This window comes from Aricia agestis, chromosome 1 (genome assembly GCF_905147365.1).
Source record: "Aricia agestis chromosome 1, ilAriAges1.1, whole genome shotgun sequence".
NCBI lineage: Eukaryota > Metazoa > Arthropoda > Insecta > Lepidoptera > Lycaenidae > Aricia > Aricia agestis.
This window is the reverse complement of record NC_056406.1, coordinates 12,401,468-12,421,224: the sequence shown is the minus strand read 5'-3', so window position 1 is coordinate 12,421,224 and position 19,757 is coordinate 12,401,468. Positions and strand designations below refer to the sequence as shown.

Genomic DNA, 19,757 nt, shown 5'->3' with positions numbered 1-19,757 from the left:
GTTTTGATGCTACGAGCTACCAAATTTTAGCGTTTTTTTGCGGACCGGAAGAGAAAAATCCATATTTCTCCAAAACTTTTACGTGATAAATATATTTTTTTCTTAGGTTTACGCGAGTATCACTCATTAATCATTATATTGCAAGGTTCAAACACTTAGCCGCCACCACCAGTGAAATGCAACTTACCCCTTCAAGATGCAGGAATCTACAAACTCGACTGTGATTGTGGCCTCTCTTATATATAGGGCAAACCAAAAGGGCCATAAAAACCCGCATCAAGGAACACATTGCAGATGTCAAACACCATAGGAACACCAAGTCCGCAATTTGTGAACACACACTGGATCAACCTCGCCATTACATAAGATTTGATAAGCCACAAGTACTGGCAAAGGAAGCAAGATACCGTCCAAGAATGATACGCGAGGCCATTGAAATTAAAAAACACCCTAATTTTAACCGGGAAGATGGTTGGGTGCTGCCATCTAGTTGAGATCCAGTGATAAATAAACTAAAACACAAATCAGGAAACCTCGGCTTCATGACACTGTAAGTTCGTTCTGCGTAGATCGGAACGCAAACAAAAATTGATGAATCTTCGGGTAGTTGAAGAACTTCAATAAATTGGACGCCGTCACCTCAGTCCACCCGTGACCACGGCCGCTGTAAAGTAGCCGAAACGTCGGGATGAATAAAAGTGCTCCGCGACAGAATCCGTAAGTGTTTGAACCTTGAAATAAAATTTTGTATACCACCTAAAAGCCTATTAAATAAGGCATATTTCAAGTTTTTTTCCTGATTCGCCGTATCAATATTTTACAAACAATAAAATAATTTTAATTTTAGCTTTTTATTTTTTTTATCCAAAACTAAACAAAAGATGCAATCGAAAATATGGACAAATTAAAGGTATGCAAGCATTCTATACGCACAAAAAAAATCATGAGATATTTATACCGGCCTTAGTATAGAAGTCGCACTGCCTCCTGCACTCCTGGCGACTTAATGTGAAGGCACTCTTGACTCTTAGGCCGGTATAAATAGTCAGTACTCAAGATGCATCTCGGTCTCAAGACACGGTCCAGGCTCTGTGATTGGTTGGCTGTCAAAATTTGGACCAATCGCAGAGCCGAACCGCGTCTTGAAACCGGGTCGCATCTTAAGAACTGACTATTTTTTATACCGGCCTGAGTGGGTGGGTGTACCAACCAAAAGTTAAAGTAAGCTGGCGCAACCTACAGTGTCTAAACACACTAGGCTGAAAAAACGCGGCCGAAGTTCGGCTTGATTACATTTGTAATATATTTCAAATTACTGATGAGATGACACACCATGCTGAATTTATGTCGCGTTATATTGTATGCGTATCGCATTGTTGGCCTACCTAATCATGCCGAACTTTGGCCGCATATTTTCAGCCTAGTATGTTTAGACACTTAATATAAATCTTACCCAAAGCATATTCAATATTCATGTCTACTGTTCAGTGTTCTATTATTAATAGCGACCCGCCCCGGCTTCGCACGGGTATAAAATATAATAGCCTATGTCACTCACTGAAGAAATGATTAAAATAGATTCAGTAGTTTCAGTAGTATATTCATTATTACCCGTGGTTCGCATTGGTCGGTAAAGCTACCGCCGCAAAAGCTACGTTCCGCAATTTTAAATCTGTAATACTTACTTAATCTCTTCCGAAGTGGTAAAATTCGTGCCCCCCCCCCCTCTAATTTCTAAAGTAGGGACATGATAAGTCTAGAAAAAATATATGATGTACATTACTATTAAAACTACCAACGAAAATTGGTTTGAACGAAATCTAGCAAGTAGTTTTTTTATACGTCATAAATGGTAAACCTTAAATAAACACTCATTAAATCAACTGAAATATAAAAATAAATCAAAAACCTTTTAATTTCATAAAAATAAACCTTGCTGCTGCGGAACCATTCATGGGCGAGTCCAACTCGCACTTGGCCGGTTTTTGTACTTAATTACGTGGGCAAGTCTTCTAAACGGCCGATCCGTCAATGCATATGCGCATGGGCGCCGCGCCGGCAGGGGGGTGCCAGGTGGTGCACTTGCACCCCTTGGGAATCTCGGGATCAACAGGAATTATTGAAATAAAAAGCCGTCTATTGGAATCCATTCAAAGATAGATCGTAATGTTTCGGCACTAAATGTAGTCTGTTGACGTAAATAGACAGGCCCTGTTATTTGTAAAAAGTAAAAAGAAAAGAAAATAAAGAAAACTAAAGTCTGCACCGCTCGGAAATTATTTCTGCCGGCGCCCATGAATGCATACAATTAGGAAAATAAAATATAATAATGCACAGTGTACGGAGGAGACGAAAAATCGGAAATTTTCACATAATACTAATGCCCATTCAAAATTGAAAAAAAAAAAGAAAATTTCCGATTTTTTGTCTCCTCCGTACACTGTGTAATGCTATGTGATGTGGGTAAGAACAATAAAATAAAATGCAACGTTTGAGGTATGTTTTATTTATCGAGTTTGTATGTAGGTTACTACTATAAAGTACAGAAATGACCAATGATCTATTATAACGTGAACTACTCACAATTTTATCATAATATGTATTCGATTGTATGCTTCATTAGGCATTTTACATTCAGCGGGACAGTGCCCTCTTAATCGCTTTAGTCTTAACATTCTCCATAATATTTACAAAAGAAAACCAGAATCCAAGTAAAGACTAAAGTTAGAATAGTTGCCGCGTATGTCGAATTTAGAATAATTATTATTGTTTGTAGTACCTAGCTGATCATTTTGATTATGTAACACCAACCATTGAAACAGAAATAAACATAGATAAAATGTAATTTTATTTGGTGAGCAATGAATAATAAATAATATGCACATCGTACCTTCCAATATAGGTATAATAATTTGTACGGTCGTTAGTATAATAGAGTATCACGTGTTATTAACATAATTGGTAAAAAAAACATAGTATTTCTTTAGTCGCTATTCCTCTATCACAATATTATATTAGTAGAGGAATAGCAACTAAGGAAATACTAATAGGTATGCGGCATTTGGTTGGTGTATAATTAATAAAGAACTTATACTTCATTATAAATTTATAACAGCAAATGTACTTAGTAAATTAAGATTATTAAACAGCATAAGGCCCATGTAAGTAAAATATATGGTTTTATTTTTTCATGAACTTTAAAATAAGGTAAATTAAAATCCAACCATTTAAAGCTTCCACAGGCCTCGCTTGATACCCGTAACCCACCAGTTATACATTAACGGTTTTTTGTTTTATTTTGAAGTATTTCTGAATTTATCTCTTCTGAATTTTAAATATTCTGGCTTGCGCGCCAGCGCTTAAGCGCGGTCGTGCACTTAGCCGACGAAATTTGGTAAAAATGAATTAAAAATGTCTGATGTTATTATATCTCTAAATTGTAGATTAAATTTAAAAACGGGATGGTTTTGATATGGAACGATTTAGGTGTTCTAATATTCGACAATTAAATGGACGCTGTTAAGCATTTGTGTTCACAATTTTGTTTTATTGAGTTATGAATGCAGTCTTATTCTAAAATATTATCTAAAGAACATGACTGAATTTATAATTCAATACCGTACGTAATTTTTTGTGGGATGTTACACAAAGCTTAACAGCGTCCAAATGTAGTCAAAAGACCGGACGATAGACTAAACAGGTACTACTGCTCAGTATGATGATAAGGAGGTTATAGATTTCTCCATTTATAACATTAGGTACCTACTAGATAAGACAACCCAAAGCGGCAACAGCCACTATAGGTAAGTACCTAAGTCTAATAATTTTGTTTGCCAAAAATATATGTCATATATGAAATAGTTATATTTTAATCACATTTTATATTGCTTTATTGCCAATGAACTCATATCGCTGTGACATGCTAAGAAATATTTAAAACGGTCGCACACAAAGTAAAACTAATTCTTCACAATTTGGCTAGACGACTAACTAAACGAAGCGACGTGATACAAAATTGAGCTTTACATTATATTTTAAAAAGAGGGTGCATGATCGATTAGAGGTGCTCGAGTACCTACACGATACGATTGTTGACTCGCTGCAGCTACAGGAGATCGACAGTTGACAACAGTAGATATCAGTCGACAGCAAACGATAGCATCACAGGACTTAAAATAATTACGATTTAGAGGAGCGAGAATATTAAATTTTATAAATATCTCAATATAGTATAAATATATTTACATTTTACTCCTAATATTTTTCAATATATTGGTGTCTTATCAACGTACTTACTTTAATGATTCATAAATAAAATAAGATTTAAAAAGTTTATGGAATGATATTTGTACAAAATCAAACACAAATTCCGCCAAAAGGCGGAGATAATATAATATAACGAATCACAAGGCTTACAATATTAAGGGGGCCGACTCGCAGCCACCCGTTTAACTTATCTCGACTAGCCTGTACATTGTATGAAATATACGTACGTATCATCATGATATAGTATTTCACTTGATTTACCGAATGATAAAGTAGGAACACGAAAAGTCGTATTTTGTTTTATATTCTAGCTGCAAATCGATGTCGTATGATGATACGATACGTAGTAAACGAAAGTCACACTTTCGATCGCCCCACTACACAACTAAAATAGTTCCGTAACTAATTATATTTATAATTTACAAATAAGGTACTCTCTTAAATCGAATCGATATCTAAGGATAGTACACACCGGTCTGGCGTCCGCCGCATCCACGCCGAGTGCCGACGGCCGGAAGCACTAAGTACGTCCCGTCACTCGGCGATCCATAGAAAAAAATGGAATGAAGATTTATTGCTAGAGTTACAAGATCACAAACGGTCGAAAGAGTTCAGTACTCAACAGTTGAACGTATTGGAGTGGGTGCACGAGCGGGGGTAGTCGCCCGCCCGGCCGTAGTCGCTCTCCTGGATTATGGAGTACTCGGGCTCACTGTAGTCCGGCACGTCGCACTCGTACTGCCTCTCCCTGTCCCGGTCGCGGGGGAAGCCTATCACCGTCTCCGAGTTTCTGATGTAGCCGTTCTCCTGCTTCCGCGAGTATCGGGTGTCCAGGTTGCGCTGAAAATTTTCAGGGTGGCAGACGATCCCGTTGCGGTTGTTCTTCTTGTCCGGCAAAGACCGCAGCGAGCCGTTGTTGAGGTGGTGAGCGGGCGCTCCGTTGTTGAGGGTGAGGGGCTGGTGCTGGTGGCGGCCGTCGCTGCCGATGTACGTGAAACCGTTAGCGGGCATGGTGCCGCCGCCTCCCGAGCGCTGCGGCCGTCGTGCGGAGCCCTGGCCGCCTGACATGAAGAACACGCTCGGGGAGGCGTAAAGCTCTAGCTACAGTTCCGTCACCGGAATCGGCCTGAGGCCGGGGGTGTGCGGGGGCGGGGCGGGGTACTGGGACGGATGGATTCCTCGAACTATGCAGTCCTCCTCCGTCGAGATGGGCTTATGATATTCGAGATTTTTACGCCCCTTGTTCCATTTGTAGTCTTTGAGTTTCTCTTGCATACTCTTTCTGTATCTGTAGAGTATTAGAACTAGGGTAGCGATCACAGCTACGCAGGCGACGACGACGATGCAGATGATGGTTTGCTGCCTCGTGTCGTGGAGGATGCATCCCAGGTCGTCGGCGGTTAGAGATCTTAAGTATTTATCCTTTAAGTGTTCTGGGTTGGCGCACTGGATTTGGGTGAAATTAGATTTGTCGTTAAGAAGCTGTTGAAGCCACAGAAGTTGGCAGTCACAAAATATTGGGTTATCTGTCAGTTCAAGCTGCCGCAATTCTTTCCCAATAAAGACAGTTTCACTAAGAGTAATGATAGCATCATCCCTCAGTGAAACGTGGCGCAGCTTGGGTAAGCCTAAAAAAGTACTATCTTCAATGATAGCTAACTTTTTGTTGTTATTGAACAAAACAGTTTCTAAGTTTATATTATCCTCTAAAGCACCCTTCTCCACTCGTTCTAGTTGTGTAGCGCCAGTTATGTCCAAGAGCTTAAGATTCTTCAAGCCTTTGAAAGAGTGACTTTCGAGCACGATGAAATCGTTTTGTCCTATGTACAGCTCTTCTAATCTCGTCAATCCCGCGAGTTGCTGGGTCGGTACGGTAGTCAATCTATTTCCAAAGAGGTTGAGGCTTCTCAAACCGGGCAGACCTCTGAATGCGTTTTCGCTAATATTAGAGAGACCGGCTCCATTCAAATCTAAAACTGTTAGTCTGTTCAGTCCAGCGAAAGCGTCATCGGGCAGATTAGAGAATGCGTTCAAGCCGATATGCAGCTCGGCCAAGCTACCCAGGAGACTAAAGGAGGCCGTCGGCACGGCACTCAGTTGGTTATCGTCTAGATATAATATTCTAAGTGCAGACAGGCCGGCGAACGCTCTTGGATCTATTTTCGATATTCGGTTCTGCCCTAAATTCAATTCCTCCAATCTCGGTAACGTCGAGAAAACTCCATTCGTGAGCTCCTCGAGAAAGTTGCGCTTCAAATTGAGAACAGTCAGGGAATTCAGTCCTTGGAACGTAGTGTTAATCACGGAGGATAGTTTATTGTGATTTAGGTGCAACTCCTGTAGTTTTCTTTGGAAAGCGAAGCTCTTGCTGGGAATATTGACGAGATGGTTCTGCGAGAGGTCCAAGTGTTGGAGTTCAGCGTAGAATTGCATCGAGCTGTCGATGGTTTTGATTTTATTGTTGCGTATGATGAGTCGTTGGATGGAGGGGTTGAGGGCGATGGGCAGCACGTCCAGCCGGCTCTCCTCGCACACCACGACCAGGGTGTCGTCGTTGCAACTGCAGCCTCCGGGGCAGTTGGCGAGAGCCGCGACGCTCGTCTGGCACAGCAGGGATATCATCAGGACCTGGAATTGAAACAATCATTAATTAGCAGATTAGTTTTTTTACATAAAAATTAATAAAAAATAATAAATATTATTTGTATGCATAATACGAGTAGTAGCCGGCTTCTAATTAGAATTTGACAAAAGATATTGAATTCTTAATTAGTGGTAAGGTCTAGAAATATTCCATTTAGGGTGGGTTGTACCAACTTAGGTACTATAACTACAACTGTAACTTTAGCTATACAACTACAATGCAAAATGTCAAATCTTTGGTTAAAGTCAATAGTGGACACCTTTCCAACGATAAACATAGATATAAAACGCCATTTTTGACAGTTCTCCTTTACCTGCAGCGCCCCCGCCCACGTTCATTTAAAGCCTTGTCGGACTATAAGCGCAACATCAACAGACATCTGTCAAATTCTCTGGTCAAAGTTACCCTTAAAGTTAGGATAACTTTGACCATAACTGTAACTATAACCACACCTCTGGTGCAAGTTGCAACCCACCCTTAGGTAATGTTGTAAATAATTATACAACATAATAAAAATAAATCAATCTAAGTAAGAGAGCTTCATAGTAACTTAAGCAAAGTCAAATGAAGTGATATTGAAATGGGAAATTTTGCACAGTTTTAATTTATTAAAATGTGCTCGGGCGAGGCGAGGCGCTCGAGGCAGCTTCTTTGCGTTAAAGACTTTCACCATTATTACGTTTCCCTTTAACAATTAGCAGTCAGATCTCGGGCAAGCTAAGATTGCGCTCCATAAAAATCTTTATTGAATTTGATTGGAAAACTTTACCATTGATAAGTTCCGTTCGGGAAATTCATTCGGGATAACTTATGCAACTCCTATTTCATTTCAGTTATTCTTTGCAAAAATTTTGCATCATTAAATTTCGCTAGCGGTTATTCCTAATTGAAAAATACGAGCGTGTGCTCATTGTCGATTATGGAACCCGTCGTTATCGACTTCTTAGTCATAACGAACGATAAACGAGTCCGTACACACAAATCATAATCAAAACCCGGTATCACAGTCAGCAGGGTGGCGGGCGGTCGATTCGCTGCGCTGGCCGCTCCCGATAAAATCCAATAAACAGTTATTGGGATTTGCCTAGTTTTTAGGTTCTTTCATAAGCGTAGAATGCAACGTCAACTTCAATTTGGATTAATTCAATCAGTTTTCGATTGAAATAATATTTTTATTATAGTTTTACGACCTAGTTTCGTTAGGTAGAGATTAAAGTTGAATCAGCGATTCGTAAATCTTTATAAGAAGGATTTTTGGTATCTAATTGAGCTAAGTATTGACCTCGTATTGACAATCAAACTGTCAGAATGCTAGTTTGACAATCAGTAACAAAACCTAGAGTTTCAAACGCGTCGTTACATGGAATCAAAGCAGAGAAAGAAATGGACTTTGTAATTAGCTTAAATCAACGTGGACGCAAATAAAAGCGCGCCGATTGAGGTGCACAATCACGGCTTCACGCGTTATTACGGCATTACGGTGTTCCTGCGCCGGCCAGACAAGGATGACACCCGCCGTGCTCGGCAGGCCAGCGAGAGATGGGTCAGGCGGACGTGGGCGGTGCCGCGCTTCATTTGGCAGCGACAAACGTTAGCGAAATGAGTGGCGCATTATGCAGATTTCGCACCTGAACGCGTCTACGGTGACGTCCGGTTAATCGGACCTGTTAATTGTCCGCACGATTTGTCGTCAATGGCCAAATTCGTCTGCGGTCGCCCGATTGTTTTTGTCTATTTTGCTTCATCAAAACCACTAACATGTAACCACTAAGGCTGCGTTTCCACCAGAGATGTGTTGCGAGGAATGTGTTTTTGAGAACCAATAGAATCGCTTCTTGCTTGCCGTGACTTCGCTCAGCGCAGCACATCTCTGGTGGAAACGCAGCCTAACACATGTAACTGTTGGCTTGTTACTCCTACCACGCAATCTTTTAATAGGATTCTCCGTCGCAGCATTTTACTTGAGTATTTTATTTTGTTAAGATTTATAGCCGCTGTTCTGTAATTGGTAGAGCGTGGTGCAGAGTAATGACGAGATTGCGTGGCTCGCATTATAATAATATTATACCGCCTCTTGTGATCGGAAATCGACAATTTGTAAAGAAAATAAAGTGTGATTTAATGCTATGTATTCAGACTTCAGACTTCAAGAATTTAGGAATCCTTTTATTAATTCCATAGTTTTTGCGTAAGTTAAGCCTACTGGCACATACAAATATACCAAATTTCTATAACCAGGCGACGCAATTGCACTGTGACACCATTATTGTGCTAGATGTGGATTAAAAGTCGAGCACAAAGCCATTGTTTTTTGCTAGTTAATTAAAAATAACTTTTATTTTGATTAAGTTCTCTAGATTTGAAAAAGTGTTTCGTTGTTGCTCTACTCTGTGCATATATAATTAATATTTTGCCATGAGATGATTATTCGGGAAAATTATGACCTCACCCTCTGTGTATCGTATTTTATTTTTTATTTAAACGTGCCCAATTTGTTTTGCGCGTTAAATTAATATTATCTCTACAATCCGTCAATTCGGAACGTGAACAGCCTACGTACTGCCTCATGCAAAAATACGAGCAAAATGGAAACATTATTTTTGCGATGTCATTTTTATTTCAAGTATATTTTAATACAAAATTTATTACAAGATACGTATTCTGATAGTGAAATTACACGCGAGCAATTTGCTCGCGGTCGTAAATAATCCTGTCTGATGAAAAGTTTAAAGATTTTGGCAGCTTTGAAAATATGACCAGGGTAAATTATCCATCTATAACTAGGGTTACCAGATACAAATTTCAAAAGTCCAGACAAAATTCCTGATTTTCGGCCAAAATTCCTGACACGATCAGCTATTTATTGTTTGTTGTTTTTTTTTTGCCAAGGTTAATTGATTTATGTTTATATCGTAAAAAGATAATTACGATAAGTTACAATTTATGAAACTCCAAAGTACTTGTGCCTTAACCTTTTTTGTTATTGTGAATAAAAATAAAAGTTTAGTGTATATAATTTTATTGTTTCAATTATTTGCCGAAAATTCCTGACACTTCTCTTTTCCGGCCGCATTCCTGACATATGTCTAAAATTCCTAACATGTAAGAAAAATTCCTGACATCTGGTCACCCTAGCTATAACACAGTTTACGCTCGTTGTGACGTCCGCGTTTTCTGCTGCACCGTTTGGGGTAACACGCGAGCTAAATCCGCGCGGTAGTCTGAGCGCGCCCTTTAGATCCTGTTTGAATTGCACCAAAAGCTCACGTTTAAAATTGCTCGTAATAATTGACAAACGAATATCATAATAGTAGGTAAGTTAAACTTAATACGAGAATTAGGGTTTTGTTTTGCGCTAAGATATTTATGCTTATCATCATCACGGCTTTTTAATTCAAAGACATGTTCGATTTGGTATGAAAGTTATCATAGTATGTTCACAATAATGTAGATCTGTGCTCCGGATCTGATGCACTCGGGGAGATTTGCAGCGGCGCTTTGATGTTATTGTTATGTAACCAACCTTGGCACAATTGTGTCGATGTGTAAATAAGAACACTCATTTAGCTGCTCATCGTTTACGCTAGCTTTAGTGACGCTTTTGCTACGAATTCATTTAGCTGTTTTATACTGAGTTCAAGACGTTAAACATTCATATCAAAGCGATAGACCAGAGGTCACCAAATGGCGGACCGCGGTCCACATCCGGACCGCCGACCCATTGTGTGCGGACCAAGCATGTTCGAAGATAATCTTCGTTCATCTTAGGAGTTAGGACTTCAACACCTCCAGGATTTAATGTCAATATAAGCTTGCACCAATATTTCACTTCAAACTTCAGAGAGATAATTGGCTACAAAAATGGTTACTTTTCTGATTGATATCTAAAAAAATACCTATGTTATTTCTGTAACTACCTTTGTTTAATATTTTTTTAATATAAAATGCATGGACCGCGAAGGTCATATTTTCATGTCTTAAAACGGACCCCGAGCGAAACTAATTGGTGACCCCTGCGATAGACTATTGATTTGGAATTATTATTTATAAATAGATGACCCGGAAAAGCTGTTTTACCATAGTTACATATTGTTACGGTACATGGTATACGGACACGTAGTGCCATCTAGCGACAAACCAGCAAAACTTACCGAGGGAACACAGGCAACATAAATCCCCTACTCAATACTAGATGGCGTTAGGTGCGCTAGTACATACTCGAATAGACTGTGCTCGAACTTTCTAGAAGTGTCTTGTTTACGTGTTTACTGGTTTATTTTGTTTACGTGTTTAGTTGTTTATGTTTATTGTGGTACATGCTCGAGCCTCCTAGAAATCTCCGACACTTGTTTACTTGTTTACGTGTATCGGGAACTTTCTGGAATTTGTCTCGCCATATAAAAAGCCGCAGGTAGACGGCGCGGCAATTCAGTTCGATCTAAGCGATCTTCGAGGCGACAACAAGTGATCAATAGTGAGTGAACCAGTGAAACCTGCGACTTGGCTACGACCTAGGACAGTGATAGTGCTTAGTGATTGGACCTAGTGTTTAGTGCAGTGTTAATAAAGTCTTCAAGAGAGTCACCAGGTCTTTCTCTCCAAATCCTCGAACCCTTGCACGTAACAATATTAAAATCTTCTAATTACTCTACGTCTTTTAAAAAACCGCATCGAAATGAGTTGCGTTGCTTTAAAGATTTAAGTATACAACTAGTCCAATAAAATTACGGCTCAAAATGGGTTAAATAAACATGAACGAACACAGTTTGGGGATTTTAAGGATCGATAGGGGGGTGTATTCTGAGCATAAATTCCAATTTGAGGGGTTCTACTGAGGTCAGCTCAAGGTCATTTCGATGGAAACGCGTTTAATTCGATATCTCGAGAATAATCAGGTTAGGCAAAAAATTGTAGAAACCTTTTCTCTTCCAAATTAAATTTACTAACTTTTTTATGTGAAACTTTTTTTTTAACATTAATATTTTTCAACTTATTACTCCTGCAAGGCAACAATTTTACTTTTTTTCTTTTAAATAAAAATCGGCTAAGTGCGAGTCGGACTCGCGCACGAAGGGTTCCGTACCGTTATAGAGCGAAAATAAGGAAAAATTGTGTTTTTTTGTATAGGAGCCCCCCTAAATTATTTATTTTATTTTAATTATATTATTGAATATTAAAGTACGCATATAATTGAGGATTTTTTGAAAATTTCAAGTGTCTATATGTTGCCATTATGGATTACGAGCCAAAAAGACCAAAAATATAACATTTCCTGCATAGGAGCCCCCGTTTCATATTAATTTTATTTCGTTTTTAGTATTTTTTATTATAGCGGCACCAGAAATACATAATCTGTGAAAATTTCAGAAGTCTAGCTATAGCGCTTCTTGAGTTACAGCCTGGAGACAGACAGACAGACGGATAGACAGACGGACAGACAGACGGACAGACAGACGGACAGCCAGATGGACAGACAGACGGACAGACATCGAAGTCTCAGTAATAGGGTCCCGTTTTTACTCTTTGGGTACGGAATCCTAAAAAGTAAAATGTTTGATTTTCGGGAGTAATAAGTTGAAAAATATTGATGTTAAAAAAAAAGTTTCAGATAAAAAAGTTAGTAAATTTAATTTGGAAGAGAAAAGGTCTGTACAATCTTTTGCCTAACACTGATCATTCTCGAGATATCGAATTAAACGCGTTTCTATCGAAATGACCTTGAGCTGACCTCAGTAGAACCCCTCAAATTGGAATTTATGCTCAGAATACACCCCCCTATCTATCCTTAAAATCCCCAAACTGTGTTCGTTCATGTTCATTTCGTAATTTGATTGGACTAAACAGGGTCAGACGGTTGAAAGCGATTTGATTTATTCAGTAGCATAAGTATTTTTCAAAAATAAATATATATAATATTCTAGAATACTTACAATGAGAGCGTTGGTCGGCGTGAGCGCGGCGACCCGCCGGACGAAGCTAGCCGGGGACATCTGGGGACAAGCGAACAAGAAAATTAACAAGTGCACCCGATAATTTGGCCCCGCAGTTGTCGTGTTTGAGTTGCAAATGACCCGCTGTGCCCGCCCCTTGTCCCCTTGTAATTTGCGACAAAACGCACGAAAGCTTATTACAGAAATACTTAAAGTAGACTCAACAAAGAACTGTCCTATACGTTTCCACGAAGCATTGTGATTTGTGCAATTACTTTCTGCGATGTCAAGCAGTGGTATAATCAAACCCTAATGAATAGGTGGCAGCGACTACGATGCAACGGTTACACGATACAAAATAATGAAACATCGATGAGAACTCGTTCAGAACGAGCGAGTAGGGTCGTAGCGAGTTGAAAGTAGAAGAAAGTGGCTAAGTGGACGGACATCATTATGACAAAGACGCATAAAACGTAACTAAGCTAATGCCGCGTAAACGAAGTTAACATGTCAATCGGTAAATACAGTCTTCAGATCACCACCTGCTCGTTCCCGCGGGGGCAACTATTACGTGTTTGCCCTGCTTCATAACATTTTCATTGGAGTTCAGCAGTCCGAACTCCGAACCCGTCATTACCCGTCGTGTGTTCTCATTTAGTCCCGCCGTTGAGCTTTATTATTCCCAATCACCGTCATACAAATTTATTTGTTTTTATCGTAATTGTTCAGAATAAAATAGATTAGAATTCGTGGAATTCAAAAAGTGATGCCGGGCTCTGCTGGCTAACGCTTCCAGCACTAGTCTGCACTAGGCAGCGTTACTAAAAGGTGAACGAGGATTCAATTTATTTTTTTGCTTCCACATAACTCTAAAGCTCACACGTTTAACTAAAAGCCGCCGGACCGTTTTGACTATGCGTTAAAAATGTAGCTACATTAGGAGAAAATTTTCATTCCTTTCGCAAACAATTTTAAGTCGAAATTTTCAGAATGCCGGAGCACATTATCACTCGAAACGTTTAAATACCGCAGTGTAACAGCGACGCGATGTATTCCACCGCACTAGTTAAAACTAAAAACTTTTAGTTTGTCGGTTTGTTTGCGGGCGGCGGCCGCGGCCGGGGGCTCGTTACGACAGTGAGCACGCAAATTTCCTCCAAAAAGTAATTTGCCCCGTCACAACGCCGTTACTGTGACAAGAGGTTTACAAATGCTGAACAAAGAGCCGGTAATGACGACGCTAGTTTCGCTAAAAACTTGTTTTGTCCACTCGGGTTAACTGAGGGTAGTCGAAATTGTTTCTACTTTTTAGCACAATGGCCACGAGTAATGTCCGCGTTTTGTCGTTGGCTCTATGACGTCACAGTTCACACACGTGGACTTTAAGAAACGAATGCTCACAAATAAATTAAACAGACGATACTTTTTTAAATATTCTTATTTGGCAACATTGCTTCACTTATTCGGTGCTATGTAATTTGTAAAAATTTTAAAATGCAGAGAACAGCTCTAAAAACTTATTTTCTATTTTCAAAACTAGTTACGATGAGACTCAGAACATAACTCTTACATTGTTGGGTTATACAAAAAAGTTAATACCCACATCAATTGTTAGAAAGAAAATGTGGCGCACGACCCAGTTAGAAAGTTAAATCCTGTCGATGTATGGAGTATGGGCTTCGGGGATGAAAAATGCACCTCCCGCCGGTAATTCAGGTAACCTAATACGGCTGAAAACTCCCGCGGGCAACTTCCACGTATAAAATAAGCTCACTCCATCCTCAAGGCACGGCCCGCGGAGTTTTTTATGGTTCATGATTTAAACTTTAAACCGGGGTTAGCTCACTATAAGTTTCATTCGACGGGGTTCCGTCGGAGCCGTAACTTTTAACGACGTTGACGCCACATTATTTTGGTATTTAGGTATCGGGTGGAATTGTTAACTTTTATGACGTTATCAGGGGCTTAATGGACAATGAAGTTGTTTTAACTTTTCTCATTCATATTTTTATGTTTCTTTCGATAGCTCCTGTTAGTTCTGCTTATCACCTAGCATTAGGAGTTGTTTTTGTATTACTCGAATTGTTCGGTTCTGCTAAAATAAGGCATTTAAGTGTTTAAACCTTAGCTACGTCATGATTTCAGAGTAAATTTCCGTATTTAAATTAAAACATGAGGTGCAGCGTGATTTAGAATAACAGTTTAAGGACAAAAGCGGAGGACGATTCGTAATGACGGCGCTCACGTTACGCGGGGTAATATTCTCGTCGGACCGCTCGCTCCCGTTGGAGATCAGATACCGCAAATTAACCGTTGGATCCTCGGCTCCGCGGTTGGATGTGATCCCTAATTTTCAAATACATCTTCGGGAATAAATAGGGGATTACGGTTGGCGTTTGGCGCGTAAATAACCCGCGTGGGGAGGTGCGGCGCCTCCGAGATAAGAACTGGGGAAATTGGCCGCGCGCTACTCCTGACACTTATTTATAAGGAAATTGATACTTTGCGCACATTATTTTTAATGATCTCGCCCTTTTGCGAGCGTATCGCAAATTTTTCTCATTACTTTCTACGGTGAATTAAGTTTGGCGCCGATTAACGAGATATCGTAAATGATGTTTATTAAATTTCGATAGTCAAATGTTTATTTTGTAAATGGGAAATTGGATGTCAATATTAAGTATCATACTCTCTGATCTCATTAAAATGCGTAAAATTAACGTTTGAAATAACGTTTAGAATAAAAATTGACACAGTAGGAAAGTTTTCTTTTCATTTGAGATTGGAACTTTAATTTTATAGTTTAGAAATACCTTCTAAACATTCACAAACTAAACTGATAATAAGTAATAACTAATAAATAATAATTAATTTGTGCGTGCCAAAATTCCCAAACTTCTCACGACCTGCGTTCGCGGGTTTTATGACTGTCACGTAAACTTATAACTGGGTTTAAAAGTTTCAACACAAATGTGTTAGTTTTATGTTTCTAATTTAAATTATACAGAAAATCGTGTTAGCATTTAGATTAAATCCTAATGTGATTTATGGTTTAAAAATTATAATACTATTCATATTTTCAGATTAAGGAGACGTTATTGAGCACGTATAACATAGGAAAATTGTAATTTTCCTATATTATAATATCAACTTCTAATATTGATTATTATCATTGATTATTATTATTTCTACATTCTAAAATTTAATAAACAATACCTTTACCTCTTATTAGTATTTCAGAATGCCGATCTATTAAAATTTTGATATACGTATATTGTAACTTTTATTCTCGTTCTCTGTAAAAAAATATGAGGATGAAATAACGAAACAACACCCTTCAGCTGCCTCCTGTTGACTCTCGCGCGATTGGAGTGTACAACGTATTGCCATTTCAAGACTTCTGAACTTTCAAATACTTGGGCAAACAAATGATTTTGTACAAATTTTATTTCTGACTCAAAAAAACGCTGTTTCTTTTAAAGTGAAATAAAAACTCGGCAAGTGTACGTCACCACTCACCACATTAGCATTCAGTAACATAACGACTTCAACTTTGACCTATTCGCCCAAAACTCAATAATTGTGATAAATTACCTTTTATCCCCGTTTCAAATTAGCACCGGACGGCTTTAATGGGGGCGCTCGGGAGCCTTCGCAAATTGCTAGGTCCAGGGCTGCCAGGTCGCCAAAGCTAGCATCCGGCCAACTGCCAAGGTCAGCTTAGCCGGACATTTGGATAAAAAGACCAGAAACCTTGCTATTGAGAAGTTTTTAGACTGAAGCTATAGAATCAGTATTAGGCTCATACTTTATCTAACCAATCTTCTAGCATTATTTACATTTTCATATGAAATTGTAGATGTAAAGCTATATTTGTACTGTATACGAGCCAGGTTGGCCTAAGGTCAGGTCGCGAATCGCGTTAGATCGAGACTGAGTAGAAAACTTTGGGGGAGGCCTTTGCCCAGCCGTGGCACAGTATGGGCTCTTAAAAAAGCTTGACAAAAGCCGAACTTACTTCCTATATGGGAAGTGGGGACACACAATAAAACCTGATGTGTCCGGCTTTAGCCGGTCGGGTGACAGCCCTAGCTAGGTGGAAAACATTGACGGATTGCCGTCGGCGCTGTAAGTGTGATGTTAACGACAATTGCGTTTATTTATGGCTAATTAGGGAACTTGTGGAACGGCTATTTGATTCTTTCTGTAATGGCAGCAATTATATACATCTAATACGATCGCCGAGGAAAGTGTTCGCTGATTGCTGAAGTCTGTTTAATTTCATGTACAGTGGCTGAATAGTAACTCTATTCAATATTCTTCCAGATAAACTTAAATACTAAGGGCCTGTTTCACCACTTTCTGATCAAGTGCCGAATAGGCTATTCACAACTTTTTTTGACATATTCTCCATACTTCATCTGTCAAGTTAAGTGGTGGATAGCCTAATCGGCACTTATCAGAAAGTGGTGAAACAGGCCCTTAATCAAAGAAACTATATTTACATTATCTTTGTGTAATCTTTAAAAAAATGTTAAAATTCTCGTAATAAAACCGAATTATTTATGACAAAAGTTCTGCGGGTGAGATTTTATAGAACCTCGGGGGTGGTTTTTTTAAATAACTCGTCACGACCTTTGGGAAATCACGGAAGTCCGGAGGTTTCTTGAAGATGTCTCTGTTACGGGAAAACGGTCGCTTTTGCGTACACAACACGAGCTACAGCGGCGGTGTTGTTATTTTCACTGCTGAATTACACGGCGAGTTTATTGAGAAAAAGAGCTGTTCATTTATTACAAGAACGTAATTTGTTTATGGCGAAAATTATGATTTTGTGTCTTACAACATAATATTATATAATATTAGCGTGTTTAATATTTCACTAAATACTCGTAAAAAGTTATGTTAAAGAGTTGGATGTACCTACTTACTATAATGTATAATATTATCAATTATGTATGTCATGTTGCTGAACTTGCCTTACGATAAAATAATGATAGTAAACTAAAATATATATTGGAATTTTACTTGCAAAAAACGGAAATCATTACACGAACCATCAAATCCAATTCTAAAAATAAAACGTAAGCAAATCCCTGATCAAACTTTAGATAGAAACTTTTTATGGGACATCGTTGTTTTACTGCGCGCCTCGCTAAATAATTGTACCCATTCCGTGTAACAAAACGAAATTACAGGTTCGCATACATTTAACCTTCTGAATATATTGCATCTTCATGGAGACAATTTGGAGAATGTGTTGAGCGTCCCAATCCCGGAGATTACGCCCAACGAAAAATTTCAGAGAAATGAGTAAAATAACATTCTTATTTTGTCACCTCTACCTACGAGTGGTTGTAATTCGAAGTTTGGCTAATTCTTTTTAATTTATCTAGTTTAGAACAGAAATATTACAACTATTATTTAGATATGATACTGCACCCGTAGCATGGCTACAGTAGAAATACGAAAGTATAGACAAACAGCGGAGATAAACTGCAGAAGGTGCCGCTTCGATCTTTACCGCGGTCGGCGGGCTCGGCTTGCCACGATCGACAAAAATTCAATTAAAATGCCACTTTATGACATAGACTATAGTTTACGTCATAAAGTAGGATTTTATTTAAATTTTTAGGACTATAGTCTATGCCATAAAGTGGCATTATATTTGATTTTTTTCGATCACGGCTAGCCGCGGTAAAGATCGGAACGGCACCATCAGTTTATCTCCGCTGTTTGTCTATACTTTCGTATTTCTACTGTAGCCATGCTACGGGTGCTGGTAATTGCTAGCAACTTCGTTGCCCCAAAATTCGTCTCAACGCGTGGAAACCGTTCATTTTCTTAGCTCTATATTTTCACACTACGCACACACGAATAGTACGAGTGTTAGTTCGTTCGTAGACACTGCAAGAAGAGTTATCTGACTTCTAAGGTTTTTCACGTTTTGATTTAATATAGTAATCAAGCCAGCAGTTTCCAATCAGATGCAGTCCCGATGTTTGTCCCGCGATTGATTAATGCAAGGCAATTTCATGAAGATGAGATAGCGGACTAACGCGCTATTACCCGCGTGATGGCGACCGCATTGTGTATGTTATTAATGGACGAAGATACGAGTACTGTTTTACGGTGCGACACTTTACTAAAATACTAGCTTTTGCACGAGAATCCATATAGGTGTTATGCTTTGCATTTAATGTCAATAAAATCCGTTTAATGCTAAGTACTCACATACGGTTTTGCTCGATAGTTTTACTCCGAATCAAAGGAAATGACATATTTGACATATTTAATTCCATCGAGCCGGCTCGAAGCGAGCCTTCGAGCTGTCAGTTTTGCGGTCCACACGGTGGTTATTGCTCGATTTGGAGTAAAACTATCGAGCAAAACCATATGTGAGTACTTAGCATAAAAGAGACTTAATTAGCCTAAAAATTCAAACGTCAAACATCCTAAACATTTTTTTATTTGTCCATTCAACCAGTCTTAAGTGTTAACTCCTCACACGTGTTCACATTAATTATATCAGAGTATGAAGATCTGTTAGTTCCATTCGGCAATAGGAATACTTTTTTCGGTGAATCTTAAGTTTCAAGTTAGTAAATTAAATACCTACCTAAAATTTCTCTGTTCACTTAAATCATAATAGAACTGTGCATTTGTTTGTGGTAAAATTGCATAACTATAATAGTATAGGCCAAAAATGTTGGTTATAGAATGAAATATTGGTTAGTTAAAATATATTACTGCGGTCAAAATTAATATTGAGGTACTGGATAGGGGAATAAATATTTTATAACTTATAAGTTGGCATTTTGTAGCATATATGCTACAAAATGCCACATAAATTCAGTTGAAGTTACAACTTACAATATTAATAGTCTATTTAAACATAAAAGCCTATTTGTATATCA

The 19,757-nt window shown here is 38.7% G+C and overlaps 1 protein-coding gene across 2 annotated transcripts in view; it reads right to left on the bottom strand.

The window, feature by feature from the left end:
- Positions 1 to 2,485: 2,485 nt before the first annotated feature.
- The window catches only part of LOC121726471 (leucine-rich repeat neuronal protein 1-like), a 198,682-nt gene continuing 181,410 nt past the window's right edge, over positions 2,486 to 19,757 (bottom strand). The window contains exons 6-8 of one of the 2 annotated variants that reach the window (XM_042113968.1): positions 12,841 to 12,900; positions 5,452 to 6,894; positions 2,486 to 5,367 (exon numbers count right to left, since the gene is read on the bottom strand). In XM_042113968.1, the coding sequence (XP_041969902.1) occupies positions 4,885 to 5,367; positions 5,452 to 6,894; positions 12,841 to 12,900 (1,986 nt within the window). In that variant the 3' untranslated portion in view covers positions 2,486 to 4,884. Of the gene's footprint in view, positions 6,895 to 12,840; positions 12,901 to 19,757 lie in introns of both variants that reach the window. The other variant, XM_042113891.1, reaches the window with a different exon arrangement.